Genomic DNA, 18,292 nt, shown 5'->3' with positions numbered 1-18,292 from the left:
TTGCATGCATCTTTAATAAGCTGTATCATGTCTATGTCATTTGAAATTGTTATAGTTAAAATGTTTATTGCTTGAGTGTATTATGATGTTTATGATGTTATATTGTTTTAGAGTTATACACCGCTCAGAATTGAGAAGGACGGGCGTTATAAAATGTGAATTACAAATAAATGGCAATGGTTGTTTCTCCATTTCATTTTCCACAAAAGACAGCCGAACGATTTTCTAAAGTAAGAGTGTGTAGATATCTGCTGCACACATTCCTCTTCCTAGCCCTATATCACCCCGCAAACTGTGAGTTAACCAGCCCGGATAGAATCGTAAATCCCCGCATCTAATATTCTCCACCTGCAGACGTAAACCCCTCAATGCCGTCACTAAACACCGCCCACCGACGTGACGTCTCCTGGGAATGGTTTTTTTTTTTTTTTTTTTTACTGTTGCCGGAAGTGACGTTACAGAAAGGGCGGAGGAGGGCTGTAAGATGGCGGTATGAGGACAGTAGAGGCGGCTGGGGCAGACGGTGTTTGTTTCTTCACTGTCTCTTGTTAAAGGGCGGGGAAGCGACATTTTTTTTTTAATTTCCTGCGCGTCTCAGCTGGCATGGCGGAGAGGTTTGATAATCTGGAGGAGCACTTGGAAAAGTTTGTGGAGAACATCCGGCAGCTGGGGATCATTGTCAGCGACTTCCAGCCCAGCAGCCAGCCTGTGCTCAACCAGAAGCTGTGAGTAGGGTGGCGGGAGCCGGGGTGTGTAAGATGGAACCACAACAGCAACTCCTTCCATCCCGGGAGAGCCGGGGGGCTCGACATTAGTGACCGCCGTGTCCCGCCCAAAATGGGTGTGAATGAGGGCGAGAAACGCTCTTGAATGTGGGGAGTGCGAGCAGATGCCCGCGGATCCCTTTGAGGCTTGAGCTAAAGTTCCAGTTTAGCCCCGCCCTCCCCAACCAGCTGTTCCCTTCAGGGCAGAGCACAGGTGCGGCACCTCGTATGGTTAATTGGGACTTCTTTATCCTGCACCTTTCGTGAACACTAAAATTCGCTAGAAAAATATTAAAGTATTAAAAACATGGGTAAATATAAACTGCATTTTATTATAATTTAATTATTTTAAAACTTTTAAGACTAATATATTTACGAGCATCTGATATTCCGCTTTTTGCCAGTTATGGTCTCAAAGCGGATTGCAGACAATTTAAAACTTGAACAGGTAACATAATAAACATGTGGATAAAGGTGAACCGGTAGATATAGTATACTTGGATTTTCAGAAGGCGTTTGACAAAGTTCCTCATGAGAGGCTTCTAGGAAAAGTAAAAAGTCATGGGGTAGGTGGTGATGTCCTTTCGTGGATTGCAAACTGGCTAAAAGACAGGAAACAGAGAGTAGGATTAAATGGACAATTTTCTCAGTGGAAAGGGAGTGGACAGTGGAGTACCTCAGGGTTCTGTGTTGGGACCCTTACTGTTCAATATATTTATAAATGATCTGGAAAGAAATACGACGAGTGAGATAATCAAATTTGCAGATGACACAAAATTGTGCGAGTAGTTAAATCACAAGCAGATTGTGATAAATTGCAGGAAGACCTTGTGAGACTGGAAAATTGGGCATCCAAATGGCAGATGAAATTTAATGTGGATAAGTGCAAGGTGATGCATATAGGGAAAAATAACCCATGCTATAATTACACGATGTTGGGTTCCATATTAGGTGCTACAACCCAAGAAAGAGATCTAGGTGTCATAGTGGATAACACATTGAAATCGTCGGTTCAGTGTGCTGCGGCAGTCAAAAAAGCAAACAGAATGTTGGGAATTATTAGAAAAGGAATGATGAATAAAACGGAAAATGTCATAATGCCTCTGTATCACTCCATGGTGAGACCGCACCTTGAATACTGTGTACAATTCTGGTCGCCGCATCTCAAAAAAGATATAATTGCGATGGAGAAGGTACAGAGAAGGGCTACCAAAATGATAAGGGGAATGGAACAACTCACCTATGAGGAAAGACTAAAGAGGTTAGGACTTTTTCAGCTTGGAGAAGAGATGACTGAGGGGGGATATGATAGAGGTGTTTAAAATCATGAGAGGTCTAGAACGGGTAGATGTGAATCGGTTATTTACTCTTTCGGATAGTAGAAGGACTAGGGGACACTCCATGAAGTTAGCATGGGGCACATTTAAAACTAATCGGAGAAAGTTCTTTTTTACTCAACGCACAATTAAACTCTGGAATTTGTTGCCAGAGAATGTGGTTCGTGCAGTTAGTATAGCTGTGTTTAAAAAAGGATTGGATAAGTTCTTGGAGGAGAAGTCCATTACCTGCTATTAAGTTCACTTAGAGAATAGCCACTGCCATTAGCAATGGTTACATGGAATAGACTTAGTTTTTGGGTACTTGCCAGGTTCTTATGGCCTGGATTGGCCACTGTTGGAAACAGGATGCTGGGCTTGATGGACCCTTGGTCTGACCCAGTATGGCATTTTCTTATGTTCTTATGTTCTTAATGATTATATTAGTTAATACGCTATATGTGAATATATTTTTAGTTCTACCATTGCTGTTAAATATGACAAAGGTTAGAAGTATTTGAAAGGGACTATTTTAAATATTTTGCTTCACATACCCAGGGGTAAAGGAATACCTAATTCTTCTAAATTTGTTTAATTACATTGCAGCTTCCTAATCATTTTTATAGACCAGTGGTTCTCAAACCTTTTTTTGGTTGGGACACACCTGACAGATGGTTCTCACTTGTGTGACATGGTGAACATGTGACCATCACCAGGCTAAATGTAAACAAACACTCTGCATTCCATAGGAACCCCCTCAACCCCCAACAATGGGTGCAGAGCAGAACTAGGACATTCCCCGTTCAATTTACCGTACAAAAAAAGATATTTCTGGTGATATCTCAATAACAGCAACAAACACACTCTCCTACCAGGTGCAATAGCCCTCCTTATGAAAAAAACAGTAATTTACCACCAATGCATGTTCTTTTGAGAAAACACAACAAATAATATTGATACAAATGCCTACATGCTAGTAAAATACTTCACCTCGATCACACACATAGAATCAACTTTCACCAAGTACAGAATGACCACAAATTACAAATATGGAAACAGAAACTGGAATGGAAACCCAAAAAAAAAACACTCTGCATTCTGTGCAAAACAAAAATATAGCACCTAACAGACTTCCAAGATCTGCAATAATGTACACAAACTAATGCGCACAAAGTTACACCTACACTATGGAACTCAAACAGTAATAACCCTACCTATGAAAAGGCAGCACTGCAAAAATTACACCAGGCCCTAAACACCAATACACCTATTAGGGAAACAGAACAAGCCAAGCTGCTATAGATCCCTACCAAGAAACTTCAAGCTCGCAAAACACCCTTAGCTGGGTCACACACACACAGACAGACAGACCCTCACCAAATACAGAATAAAGTGACCATAAAGCTAATGTTTTTGTGTTTTTTTTACTGCATACAGAGTTTGGCTTCTTGCTGTTTCCAATTCAGTTTTTGTCTCCACATTTCTATTTATACAGTCCCTGAGAAATATAAAATAATTCTAAAACTAGAATATAATAAGTTTTAAAACTGATAAATGGAGCATCCAATCATTAAAAATTTTCAGAATTATTAAAAATTCTCCAAGCACCAATAAATATTTCTTAACTCTCTCCTACCATTCCTTCCCCTGTTCACCCAATCATCTTTCTGGCTTTTGCCATCACCATTATCCCACCTATTTGGCCATCTTAAGATCAGATACAATAACCCCTAGATCCCATTCTTCTTTCATGCTTAGAAGAATTTCATCCCCTATACTGACTTCTCCCTTGGGTTTTTGCAGCTTAAATAAATAACTTCATTTGTTACCATTAAATCTTAGGTACCAGACCCTTCTTTGAGCTTCGCTAGAAGCAGTCTCGTGTTTTCCACACCTCCCTGGCCATCTACCCTGTTGCAGATTTTTGGTATCACTAGCTAAAAGACAAACCTTTCCTGATAATCTTTCTGCAATATTGCTCATGAAAATGTTGAAAAGAACATGTCCAAGGAGTAATGTCCTTCTCAGTGTAAAGTTCATTTATCCTTGTTACCTCCCACTCAACCAATTTTTAACCCAGTGTCACTCTTCAGTCCATGTCAAGGGCGCTCAGTTTATTTATAAATCACCTATGTGGAACTGTGTCAAAGACCTTACTAAAATCCTAGTAGACTACACCTAGTGCTTTTCCCAATCCAACTCTCTAGACACCCAAAGAAACTGATGAGATATGTCTAATAGCAAGAGGGAGCCTAGATTAGGAAGCAGATTGGCATTTCTTTGCTCTGTAGTGTCTGAAAGACAGGAGAGTCTGGATTAAGTAGCAGAGTGGCTCAACTGTGCTCTGTTCTATCTACATTAGTTTCTAGGCTCTCCTCTCCCTATTGGTAGGAGAGAGTGTTTATGTTGCTGTTATTGAGATGTCACCAGAAATATATTTTTTTGTATAGTAAACTGAACGGTGAATGTCGTAGTTCTGGTCTTCACCCATTGTGTCCCGACCGAAAAAGTTTGAGAACCACTGGTCTTGGTGACTATGGTAAGACTTGCTGAGCCAGTCTCTTACCTGAATTTAATCCCATTAGGAATACGGAGCTATACATTCATAGATGTAAACTGGAGTAACCAAAAGACATGGGCCTATGTGAAATGAGTTGTTGGTCTCTGTCCTGCTCCAATGGGCAGGTATCCACTAAAGCTGCCATCAGTTTGGCACTGGTACCATTGTTGGCAGTCCTAGCCAGGGCCAGTTCTTCCATTAGGAAGATTTAGCAATTGAGTTTTGCTATGCATGAGCATACAAAGCTCTGCCTTGAGATGGACAGCATCTCAATTTCACACAGCTGAGAAAACCATTCCTTCCTGCTACTGCCCCTATCCCAGCCACCATGCAGGGTACAAGAAGGGAGAGGAGAGCCTAGAAACTATGTAGATAGAACAGAGCACAGTTGAGCCACTCTGCTACTTAATCCAGACTCTCCTGTCTTTCAGACACTACAGAGCAAAGAAATGCCCAATCTGCTTCCTAATCTAGGCTCCCTCTTGCTATTAGACATATCTCATCAGTTTCTTTGGGTGTCTAGAGAGTTGGATTGGGAAAAGCACTAGTTTAGTCTACTTGGATTTTAGTAAGGTCTTTGACACAGGTCCACATAGGTGATTTATAAATAACTGAGCGCCCTTGACATGGACTGAAAAGTGCACTGGGTTAGAAAATTGGTTGAGTGGGAGGTAACAAGGATAAATGAGCTTTACACTGAGAAGGACATTACTCCTTGGACATGTTCTTTTCAACATTTTCATGAGCAATATTGCAGAAAGATTATCAGGAAAGGTTTGTTTTAGCTAGTGATACCAAAATCTGCAACAGGGTAGATGGCCAGGGAGGTGTGGAAAACACGAGACTGCTTCTAGCGAAGCTCAAAGAAGGGTCTGGTAGCTAAGATTTAATGGTAACAAATGAAGTTATTCATTTAGGCTGCAAAAACCCAAGGGAGAAGTTCAGTATAGGGGATGAAATTCTTCTAAGCATGAAAGAAGAATGGGATCTAGGGGTTATTGTATCTGATCTTAAGATGGCCAAATAGGTGGATAATGTGATGGCAAAAGCCAGAAAGATGATTGGGTGAACAGGGGAAGGAATGGTCAGCAGTAAAAAAAAAAAAAAAAAAAAAAAAGTGATATTGCCGCTGTATAAGTCCCTGGTGAGACCTCATTTGGAATACTGTTTACAGTTTAAGACAATGTCTTGAAAGAGTATAAACTGATTGGAAATGCTCCAGTGGGTGGTTAATAAATCATCAGCTGTCTTTTTACTGAAGCATATGGGAACAGACAAAGATATAAATGTGTATACTTTAGAGGATAGGTGGAATAGGGGAGACATTTTTAAATATCTCCAAGGTTTATTTATTTTATTTAAAAACTTTTCTATACCGTCGTTAAGTTAGCTAACCATTACAACGGTTTACATAAGGGCACAACAGTGAAACATATGGGTGGTATAGATTACAACTTGGTTATGTGTCATCATTGTACGGTAACAATTCATAATTATAAACTAAGTGTGTATGTTAAGCTTGTTTGTTGGGAACATTTAGGCGGTTTGGTTTTACCATTACAATGCATTGTTACTGGTCTAGGTGACTATGGTAAGACTTGCTGAGCCAGTCTCTTACCTGAATTTACCGGAGATGGGCTTCAAAGGAAAGAAGGCTCATGGGATGAGGGTGAAAGGGAGTAGATCTAAGAGTAATCTAAGGAAATATTTCTTTACAGAGAGGGTAGTGGCTGCATAGAACAGCCTCTACTTGGGGATGGTGGAGACAAGGGCAATATTTGAATTCAAGAAAGCATGAGATAAATGCAGCGGATCTCTGAGGGAATGAATGATAGGGTTTGCAAAACTGAATAGGTGGTGTGGATGGGCAGACTAGATAGGCCGTAATGGTCTTTTTCTGCTGTCATGATTGAGTCCATTCTGCACGGAAAAGGAGAGAGGGATGAGGCTGAAGTGAACAAGTGTTCTGTTTTTTTGTATGTATATTTCTATTTATAATGTGTCCTAGTTTATTCTGTATGTTTGAGATATTCTGCTAATTTGTAGTCTTGTAATCCAGCTTCTGTTTTCCCAATAATAGCATAGTAAATGAAGGCAGAAAGATACAAATGACCCATCCAGTCTTCCCAGCAAGATTTTTTTTAGGGTCTCTGTGCATGTTACCCCATACTTCATTATAATCCCAGGGCTCCTTTGTTTGTTCTCTTTTTGAATTCTGGTATTTTTTTTTCTCCACCACCTCACTTCCATCAATAGGAGGTGTATTGCTAATAATACATTTGGATTTTTTTATCCACCTTTCAAATATTGCTCAAGGCAGTTTGCAGTATTTTTAGAATTCAGGTACCAATCCAGTGAGCTTGCAATCTAAGTGGATACTTGAGGCAGGAGGAGAATAGTGACTTGCTCAAGGTCACAGTGAGTGTTGGTGGGGGAAGTGGTCTCCCCGGTTCTCAGCCCATTGTTCCAACTGCTCAGTTACTCCTTTTTCCCTGCTGGAAAGAATAGTAGTGCTGTTCTAGGGCCTGTTGTAATATTTGCAATGTTGCCTTTTCATAGGTAAGGTTGTTGCTGTTTAAGTTCTGTTAGTCAGTGCTGTTTTGATATGGCAAGCTTGCTGTACAGGTTCTGAATGACTATTTTCAGAGTTTTGTGTTGCTTCATAATATGCCTCATAATGGAGGGAGTTTTACTGAGGTGACAAATTGTGAATTTTGTTTTGTATGGTAAGTAGTAAAACTGTATATTTTGATGCAAAATCAGCCACGGACTTTGCACCAATTCTCAAAGGTAAACTATGAGCATACTTTGAACCGTTTGTAGTTTTAGGAACTTAAGTTTATATTTAGCTCACACCTTTTCATTGATAGTTTCTAGGTGATTTACATTCAGGTACTGTAGGTATTCCCCTATTCTCAGAGGGCTTACAATCCAAGGGGTGAATTTTCAAAATATTTACATGTGAAAGCATATATGTGCAAAAGTAACTTGTACTTGTGTATATGCTATTTTATATACATCAAAAGTACATGTGTTTGGTCTCTCATGAAATAAGGGGCATTCTGGGGCAGGATTAAGATATATGCACAAGTTGCTATTTTATAAGAGACTTGCGTGTGTACGTTTGGCAACTTTGTGTAATTTTACATCTGCTAATTATCTTGCGCAATTGATATCAGACTTGTCTATTGATTAGATGGGAGGTCTGGGTGAACGGTGGGGGTGGGGGCAAGGAGTTCAGAGTGAAAGAACTAGGATGGTCTTAATAACCTGGGGAAGGACTGGGTGAACTAGTGGAGTTTTTGGCAAACTAGTGATTTCAATTATGCACACATTTTAAAATATACTGAATTCTGCATGTAAAACAAGGCTTTACATGAGCAAATTAGGTTTTTTTAATGCTTAAAATATACATGTGTATATATTAAAATAGGTAGGAAAAGTATGCACGTTCAATGCATTGCAAATATTTGTGTGTATTATGAGGCAGACACATGCGTATTTTATATTCTACATGTGTCTAATACACAGGTTATAAAATACTGTAGTAGATCTCCGTGCTGCCATATACGTGCATATGAGACTGCATGGAGTCATTTGAAAGTTATCCTCTAAGGGGCTGATGCAATAAACTTGCATAGAAAGTGGGCGCCATACAATATTTAAATGAGGGGGTCATGTTAGCAAGGAGGCACTAGGGTCGCTTGTGCGACCCTAGCGCTTCCTTGCTAACGCAAACCCAATCGGTTTTCGTGACTGCCTCAGCTACAAACTTTGGGGCCGATACAGTACAGTACAGTGCACTGAGCTGAGGTCACTGTTAACCTGCAGTCGGACGCAGGTAGAATAGGCGCTAATCAGGCCCCTAATGCAATAAGGGGATTAGCGCATATTCAACACGTGTCCAATGCGGAGCGAATCTAATAGCGCATGTGAATGAGGCTATTAAGAATTCACTCCAGATGCAAAAAAAAAAGTGCGTCTCGGACGCACACTTAACTGTCATCTAACGCCTGCCAGGCACAGGCGTTAATAGCTATGCGCATCAAAAAGGATGAAAAAAAAAGAAAACTAAAAAAAAAAAATTGACATCATGAAAACAGACGCCAATAAACCTGGTGTCTGTTTTCGTGACAGTTAAATGTGTGTCCGCACTTTTTTTTTTTTTGCATCGAGAGTGAATGCCTAATAGCCTCATTCACATGCATTTGCATGTGAAGAGCAGTAGTAGATTCGCTCCGCGTTGGATGTGCCTTGAATATGCGCTTATACCCTTATTACATTAGGGGATTGATTAGCGCCTATTCTACCCGCGTCTGACTGCAGGTTAACAGTGCGCACGGCTCAGCGCACCGTATTGTATCGGCCCCAAAGTTTGTAGCTGAGGCAGTGAAGGATGAAGTGACATGCAGAGCAGCAGTGAAATTTGAACCTTGGTAACTCTGGTTTCCCTTGTTCTCAGCCCACTACTCTAACCACTAGGCTATTCCTCCACTCCATAGGTGAGCAATTTTCAAAAAGCTCTTTACTCAGGGCTGCATAAATGGCTTTTGACAACTATTTTACAGGATTGTTCTGGGAGGGATGGTGATGGGGTCATCATAATTTGAGTTTAATGATCAGGATCTTGATGGGGGTGGGGGTGGGGGGGGGGGCTGCACAAGGCTAAAGATTTTGCTTACACTGCCCCTGGTACCAGGAGATGGGTAAAAGATTCATCACTCCTAACTGACCTACTTTATGAAGGAAAGCTTTTGGCTAATCCTGTTTTTTTTGAATTTATATCCTAATTCTAGTAGTTGTAGTGCATACTTACACCTTTGAAATTAGAGTGGGCACAGCTTGAAAAAATCACTGGAGCCCAGTCACCTGGTGCCAAAAATTCAGAAAAGGAAAAGCAAAAAAAAAAAAATCTAAAAAACTAAAAAAAAAAAAAAGTAAAATAAAAACACCCCAAGCAAAATAGGAAACTAGCAACACAACTAAAACAGAGCAAAAATGTGTGAAAAAAGTAAAGGAAAATCTTTCCTTGTGTTTCTGTTTTTTTTTTTCTAAATATTTTTCCACCAGTGTGGATGGGGTTGTCAGAAATCCGCGACCATGCTAAAATCTCTCACTTTGAACAAACTCACTTTGTATTTCTGAAGATTGCACAGACATGGAGACTGTATTTACCTTCTCACCATTAGATGTGATCTCTGCAGAGGAAGGTTGAGATGTAGTGATAGACCATTGTAGAGAAGCTTGTATTGCAACTACCCTTATATCTGTTTTGTGGATAAATGAATGGCAGATTTTCTCCATTGTTATCAACTCAGTATCTTTCAGAGATGTTAAATTCACTAAATAAGTGTGTATTTTCTGTAGTACTTATCTTTAAGTTCATTGTCCATGGAGTAGGTACATAGTTTAGATTGATTTGGTCTATAATTACATTTTTCCTGTATCCTTTAAATTCACAGGAGACAGGTCTCTTTCACTGGAAGAGAGTCTCTGGAATGAGGGGTCATGGAATAAGGGTGAAAGAGTAATCAGCAATTTCCCTGTACGTACTAGGATCAGTCCAGATGGTGGGTTATGTCCCCCGTCCAGCAGATGGAGTCAGAACAAAAACTCTGGGGGGAGGTCCTATATAATCTCACCTCCCTTAGCTCCCTCTTCAGTATATTCTGACTCCAGCAGATGTGAGCAGGGGACGGTTAGTCCCCAGCACAGGGATTTAGCTTGCTAGGTCTCTTGTTGTTCTGGAGGGATCAAGTTTTAAAAAAAAAAAAAGGGGAAATTGCCTAGGTTGTTGAGGGAGCAGGGGGAGCTTGTGGACAGACTTGTCTTCTCCTTCCTGTCTTCCTTCTTTCTGCCCTTCCCCTGCGTTGGGGGTAAGTGTGTTTTTGTTGATTTTCCCTTTTAGGTAATTTTTGGTTGTTGGACAGCGAAAACTCCCCGGTTCTGGGAGTTTGCGTCAGACCGTGGGGGCGCGCGGCTGGTGCTGATCTCCCCCCCCCCCCCCCCCCCCCCGCGGCTCATTGCTGGCCGACCTGCGGCCCCGCAACGTAATATTCCCCGGGGCCGCCCGCCGCTGGGAGGCCAGATTCCTCAGCGGCTTCACTCAGGTCGGCGGGGGGGTTGGTTCGCACGCACGGTCCTGCCGGCGGTCAGGGTTTTCCCGCCGATACTCGCCTGTTCCTGCCTCTCCCTGTGCCTGACGATGTCGCGGTCTACGGCTTGCTTCGAGTGCGGCCGGCAGGGGGGTCGGCTATCGCATGGGGGGGTCTGCGCGGCCTGTCTCCCCACGGGGGAAGACAGGGGTAGCCCGAGAGACGACACAGGAGCTCGCGAGAGGACCGCACGACTCGCAAGCACCAGGCCCCGTTCCCGCTGAGCGCGGGAACGGCGGCCATTTTGTTTTCAGAAGACGAGTCTGGCGTTTCAGATGGGGCCGCGGAGAGCCCGGTCCCGGCGTCAGTGCCGGTTCTCGCGCCCAGTGGGGAGCAGGAACAGCATTTCCCGGGCGGGGAGGCCCCGGACCTGCCCACTCCGGGGTGCCCGCGTTCTCCCCGGAATTCGTGGTGCTGATGCATAGGGCCTTTCTCCAGAGCAGCAGTCTGCCCCTGAGCTTTCCCATGGGGCTTCCCTCTCCCAAATTGGCACGCATGGCCCTTCCCCAGGGGGGTCCTTCTTTCGGGACGGTGGCCATCCCTCTGGGGAGCAGCCGGGGCCCTCCTGGGTCCTGGCTGGGGACACACGGGGAGCGCACTCTGGACCAGCGATGGACCTCCTCCAGGATCCAACAGGGGATGACCCCACCTTGACAGCTCAGATGGAAGGGGACGATCCGAGGGTCCTTCGTATTTTCCAGGCGGATGAGCTGGATGAGCTTATCCCTCATATTTTACAGGAGATGGACATCGATGCCCCTCCGGATCCGGTCGCTCCTGATCCCAAGGTACGGAAGGGGGATCCCCTCCTCGCTGGTCTTCGTCCCATGGCTAAGGCCTTCCCCACTCACCTACTTTTTTGCAGTTGATTTCTCGGGAGTGGGACGCGCCGGAGGCTTCACTCCGGGTCAGTAGGGCAATGGAGAAGCTCTATCCCCTTCCGGTAGATTTCCTTGAGCTCTTGAAGGTCCCGGCCGTGGATTCGGCGGTCTCGGCGGTCACAAATGAACCACCATCCCGGTTACGGGTGGCACGGCGCTGAAAGACCTGCAGGACAGGAAATTGGAGGTCTACCTTAAAAGGATCTTTGAGGTCTCGGCGCTTGGACTGCGAGCAGCTATCTGTACTTCTTTGGCTCAGCGAGCGGGTCTACGGTGGGTGCAGCAGCTCCTCACATCACAGGACTTATCAACGACTGAGGCTCAGCAGGCGGACAGGCTGGAGGCCGTGATGGCCTATGGAGATGCCCTGTATGACCTCCTCAGGGTTTTGGCGCGGTCCATCGTAGCGGCGGTCTCGGCAAGCGACTGCTGTGGCTGTGCAACTGGTCTGCGGATGCCTCTTCTAATACCCGACTGGGGACGCTTCCATTCAAGGGCAAATCCTCTTCGAGAAGATCTGGATCAAATCATTAAGTCCCTCAATGCGAATGTGGTGTAGAAGCTTCCAGAGGTTAGGCCTCGGTCTACGGATCGTTCAGTTTCTCCAGGAACCGATCTCGCAACCAGCGCCGGTCCCGGCCTGCGCGGCAACAGCAGCCACCTAGTACTCCGTCCTCGCGCTCTCATTCCTGAACCGGTCCTTTCGAGGGCGCAGGCCTGGCAAGGAGGGCCAAGGATCAAGCACCGCTGCGAAGGCTGCGCAATGATGCCAGGCCGACCCACGAGTCGACTCCTCTGGTAGGGGGTCGACTTGCTCTCTTCTACGAAGAGTGGGTCTGAATAACATCGGATCAGTGGGTCTTGGATATCCTAACACACGGCTACGTATTGGATTTTGTTAACGTGCCCAGGGACAGGTTTCTTTTCTCTCCTTGCGGGTCCGCCCACAAGGAGGGAGCCGTCCGGCAGACACTCGACCGCCTACTATCCCTTGGGGCGATAGTGCCAGTGCAGTTTCCGCAGCTGGGCTGGGGGCATTATTCCATCTATTTCATGGTACCCAAGAAGGAAGGCACTTTCCGACCCATCTTGGATCTCAAGACCATCAACCGGTCTCTCCGGGTGCCCTGTTTTCGCATGGAAACACACCGCTCGGTCCTGGCGGCGGTTCATCGTGGGGAGTTCCTTGCTTCGCTGGATCTTACGGAGTCGTATCTTCATATCCCGATCCATCGGGATCATCAACGCTTTCTGTGCTTCAAGATTCTGGGGCAACATTTCCAGTTCCGCGTCCTGCCTTTTGGGTTGGCAATGGCTCCACGCGTCTTTATGAAGATCATGGTGGTGGTAGCGGCGGCCCTGCATCGGGAAGGGATTCTGGTGCATCCTTACCTGGACGATTGGCTCATCCAGGCAAAGTCGTGGATCCAAGCCTTACAAGTGGTGGACCGGGTGGTGGAACTGCTTTGGTCCTGGGTTGGATCATCAACTTCGGCAAGAGCAGCCTGGACCCTTCTCAGACATTGACTTTTCTGGGTGCGCGGTTCGATACAAAGGAGGGCATGGTATTCTTGGGGGAGAGAGAGTGAAGGCGCTGCACGTGCAGATTCTGCTTTCATGACTCTCCCGACCCCCAACGGCATGGGATTACCTGCAGGTTCTGGGGACCATGGCCTCCACGATCGACCTGGTTCCGAGGGCCTTTGCGCACCTCCGGCCCCTCCAGAAGACATTGCTGTCCCGGTGGAAGGTATCGCGGGATTTCCAAGTGGTTCTACCGGTTCCGGCACTTGCCCGCCTCAGCCTCTGCTGGTGGCTGGATCCTCGTCACTTGGCCAGGGGGTGTCCCTGGAGGTTCCGGACTGGGTAGTGGTGACCACGGACGCCAGTCTCACCGGCTGGGAGCAGTCTGTCGGGAGAGCTCCATCCAGGGCAGGTGGACGGCGGAACAGTCACGGTGGCCCATCAACCGCTTGGAGATGAGAGCGGTTCACTTGGCTCTGCGGGCCTTCCTACCGCTGGTGCGGCATCGTGCGGTCAGGATCCTCTCGGACAAGCGACCACGGTTTCCTACAGCAATCGCCAGGGAGGCATGAGGAGTCAACATGTCTCGTGAGAGGCGGACAAGCTGATGCAGTGGGAGGAACTTCATCTGCTTCGCCTGGCAGCCTCTCACATCGTGGGCGTGGACAACGTTCAGGCGGACTTCCTCAGTCGACAGCACCTAGATCCCGGGGATGGGAGCTCTCCGGGAGGCGATGCGATTGATCGTTCGTCGGTGGGGGAGTCCCCACATGGATCTCATGGCCACGGCAGACAATACAAAGGCTCCTCGATTCTTCAGCCGTCGGCGAGAAGGAGGCGCAGAAGGGGTCGATGCGCTAGTCCTTCCGTGGCCAGGCAGATCTCTTGTATGTGTTTCCGCCATGGCCCCTGGTGGGAAAAGTGATTCGCCAGATAGAAAACCATCAGGGACCGGTAATCTTGGTGGCCCCGGCGCCCGTGGTTCGCGGACCTTCTCAACTTAGCGAAGGGGGACGTCTCGGTCATCCCGTGGTTGCTGCGACAGGGTCCCATATTTTTCGAGGAGGCCGATCGCTTCTGTCTTGCGGCTTGGCTTTTGAGAGGCATAAGCTGAGGCGTCGTGGCTATCAGGAGGCAGTGATTTCGACGCTGCTACGGGCCCGAAAACGTCCACTTCCGTCACGTACGTGCACGTTTGGAAGGTTTTTGAGACGTGGTGTGGGTCTCACACTATTCATCCGACCCAGCCTCGGGGCTCAGGTCCTTGCCTTCCTACAGGATGGGCTGGACTTGGGGCTCGTGTACAACTCCATCAGGGTACAGGTGGCGGCTTTGGGAGCTTTCCTACACAAGGGGGATGAGTCGTTGCTGTCCTCCCACCCGGATATCTTGCGTTTCCTCAAAGGGGTAAGGCACCTGAGGCCACCCACCAAGCCACCTTGTCCTTCTTGGAATCTCAACCTGGTGCTCCGAGCTCTCAGTGGGCCTCCTTTCGAGCCCCTCGAGCTGCCACCCTCAAGGATCTCACTTTTAAGACTCTGTTTCTGGTGGCGATCAGTTCGGCTCGCGTATTTCTGAGCTCCAAGCGTTGTCCTGTCGAGAGCCTTACCTACGGTTCACGGGGGGGGGGGGGGGTCTCGTGCGTACGGTACCCTCGTTTCTGCCTAAGGTAGTGTCCGCTTTCATCTCAACCAGTCGGTGGAGCTTCCTTCCTTTTCGGCGCAGACTCCAGAGAGCTTCGTAGTTTGGATGTCAAGCAATGCTTGATGCGGTACTTAGAGTTCACTAATGAGTTCCGGGTTTCGGATCACCTTTTTGTGCTCTGGTCGGGGCCTAAGAAGGGTCATATGGCTCCAAGGCCACGCTTGCCAGATGGTTGAAAGGGGCGATTGCCTCCGCCTATCTCGGGGTTGGCCGGTCTCCACCGCTGGGGGTTAAGGCACACTCCCTTAGATCTCAGGCGAAGTCCTGGGTGGAGAGCACGTCAGTATCTATGCGAGAGATATATGCAGAGCGGCGACTTGGAAGTCCCTCCATACCTTCGCAAGGCACTATCGCTTGGATGTGAGGGCTCCAGTTTTTGGATCCTTCGGCGATAGGGTCATTCGAGCAGGGCTGTCTTCGGCCCACCCGGAATAGGGAAGCTTTGGTACATCCCACCGTCTGGACTGATCCTGGTATGTACAGGGAAAAGAAAATTATTCCTTACCTGCTAATTTTCGTTCCTGTAGTACCATGGATCAGTCCAGACACCCTCCCTGTTTGTATGTTGGGTGTTGTGTGGTTATGCCTCTGCTCGACTGTACTTCTGTTACTCTCCTGAGATCCCTGGGGCTCCAGGGTCTGTCTTGTTTCACAGTTCTGTTTGTGCAGGTTCCCCTTGGGGGTTAGTGGTTCGACAGTTTTACCTTCGTTTAAAATGGCCTTTTGGGCGTTGGTGGAACTTGATCCCTCCGTTTTCCTTTCTTCTGGGCTTTGTTAGTCTAGTTACTGAAGAGGGAGCTAAGGGAGGTGAGGTTATATAGGACCTCCCCCCAGAGTTTTGTTCTGACTCCATCTGCTGGATGGGGGACATAACCCACCGTCTGGACTGATCCATGGTACTACAGGAATGAAAATTAGCAGGTAAGGAATAATTTTCTTTTAATATTTCTATATGAGCACTTAGTAACTGAAAATTTCACAACTATTGCAGACTGAGCAAGATATAACATTTCTCAAATTACAGTGAGTTATTACAATGGTGTAACTGTAACCTGAAAAGTGTTTATCATGAGATGACATACAAAATTATGGAATGATAATTGAGAGTACAATGACTGCAGTCATTTCAAAATCTCAAAACTAAACAAAATAGAAGAGAAGAAGAAGGGGTGTATATGAGACCAAAGCTACCAAATGACGCATTTGTGAAAGACATTCATCGGGGTCTCATAATGAGAAATTCAGTTCTCTATTTCCAATGCCTGGTTAAAGAGAAGTTTTCAGAGACTTTTTTTTTTTAAGTAGAGTTTAGCTGATAGTGCGTAGTGCTTCAGGGAGAGAATTCCAAAAAAGTGGACCTGCAACAGAGAAGGCTCAGTCATGGGTCTCAGTCAGATGGGCAACCCAAGATGATGGAGCTTCTAGAAGGCCATGGTCAACTGATCTCTGTTCTTGTAGTGGAATATAAATGCTTAGTATTAAATTGACCCAAGGGACTAAATTATTAGTTAAGAGTTTGTGGATCAGCATAGCTAATTTTGTATTTAACCCTCTATATTACTAGGGAACAAAGAACTGGTTATAATATGGTTGTGAGTACTGGTACTGGTCAGGACCTTTGCCATAGAGTTCTGGGCAATCTGCAGAGCTCTCATGGGTTTGTGGCTATGCCACCAAAAATTGAATTAGAATAATACTTTCCTGTAAGAACAAGAGGTTGGAGTACTGTGTGAAAATTGGTGAAATTCTTTACAGAGAGGGGTGGTGAATGCATGGAACAGCATCTCCTGTGGATATGTAGATGGGGACAGTTTCAAAGTTTAAGAAAGCATGGGACAAAGTAAAGAGGATCTGTGAGGTAATAGAAAGCATTGTAAAGCTAAACAAGAGGTGTTGGATGGGCAAATGGAATGGTCCATATGGTCTTTATTTGCCTTCATGGTTTATTTTATTTATGTAAACATTTACATTCTGCAGTATCCAAGGTTCTACATGGAGCACAAATAAAAACATTCATGAAAGAAAAACACAGCATCAAAACAGATGACATGGACCACTACTCTAGGTGTCATTAGATCAAAACTCCTTAATTCCTAAACCTTTTAAATTCACAGACATCACATTATCGCAGCAGACCACATACTGCCTAACTCCAACTTCCTGACCAACAGTGACTGTCAGATGCTGAAGACATTCAGTATTTTTTAAACTGAATATTAACTTTTCTGATTTCTAGAAATTTTATGGTCTCAGGATTGCAAGATGTGACAAGTGTCGCCAGCAACTCCATGATATAAGTGTCCCTTTGGAAGTTTTTGAGTAAGTATCTAACACCTATAGGGTTGGAAAATACTGAAAAAAATGTATTTATCAAGGTTACACAGAATGTACTTGTCTAATAGAGGGACTGCAGTTTGTCCTTAAACTTTTGTGCTTGACTAAAATTGAGGTGGGTTTTTTGTTTTTTGTTTTTTTTAATCATGAGGTTTTGGGTTATAGTAATGGTTACCAGTTTTAGTATTAAGTGAAAATTAATTTTAATTAGCACACATGATACCTGACTTATATATCTTACAGAGATTTAAAATTTGAACAAAAACTTAACATGTCTATATACCATATATGGTGATGGCTGAATAAACAAAAGTGAGTTTCTTTGGACTTGTATTTATTATTGGGGTGTCCTTTGAATAGATATAGAAGATACTTTTATTAAAAAAAAATCCTTATCCTATTGCTGTATTACTTTTTGTGATTATTAATTTATGATATCAATCGTTGTAAGCTCTCCATTGATGTCCTTGGCTAGTAGTTATCAATTATAGATACAATTGACATCTCTGTGATGCATCTGGTCTTTGGTTTGAGAACATGCTAATGAGGCTTTAATGTGGGCTATCTGAATACTTCCATGTTTTTATACTTGCATAGCTGATACATTATATATTTTAAGTAGTTGACTGCAAGGAAAATTCCAAGGAAAAGTTAACTCATGTTAACTTCTTTAGTAGGAGTGGAAAGATATCAATTCATGCATATATGGACCTGTAGTATGGCTTTACAAGTATATTTTAAAATACTGTAAACAAGGCCAGGCAAATACTAAGGTATCAAGCACTTTATTCGCTAGGTCATCAGTAAATTTTTCAATACACTGTGTGGCCGATTTTAAATCCTACGCGAGGGGGTACAAATCTACACCTGATTTTATAACATGCACGCGCTGCCACGCGCATGTTATAAAATCCAGGGTTGGCGTGCGCAAGGGGGTGCACACTTGTGCACCTTGCGCGCAACAAGCCCAAGGGGAGCCCCGATGGCTTTCCCCGTTCCCTCCAAGGCCGCTTCGAAATCGGAGCAGCCTTGGAGGGAACTTTTATTTTTTAGC

At 45.1% G+C, this 18,292-nt stretch overlaps 1 protein-coding gene across 1 annotated transcript; it reads left to right on the top strand.

Annotated features, from left to right (window-relative positions):
- Positions 1 to 480: 480 nt before the first annotated feature.
- Positions 481 to 17,243, top strand: LOC115084743 (mediator of RNA polymerase II transcription subunit 10-like). Its single transcript, XM_029589999.1, is given in 3 exon segments — positions 481 to 725; positions 17,141 to 17,166; positions 17,169 to 17,243. Coding segments are annotated over 3 exon segments (207 nt in total). The 5' UTR covers positions 481 to 603; the 3' UTR covers positions 17,228 to 17,243.
- Positions 17,244 to 18,292: the final 1,049 nt, after the last annotated feature.

This window comes from Rhinatrema bivittatum, chromosome 2, assembly GCF_901001135.1.
Source record: "Rhinatrema bivittatum chromosome 2, aRhiBiv1.1, whole genome shotgun sequence".
Taxonomy (NCBI): Eukaryota; Metazoa; Chordata; class Amphibia; order Gymnophiona; family Rhinatrematidae; genus Rhinatrema; species Rhinatrema bivittatum.
This window is presented reverse-complemented; position numbering and strand designations above follow the sequence as displayed.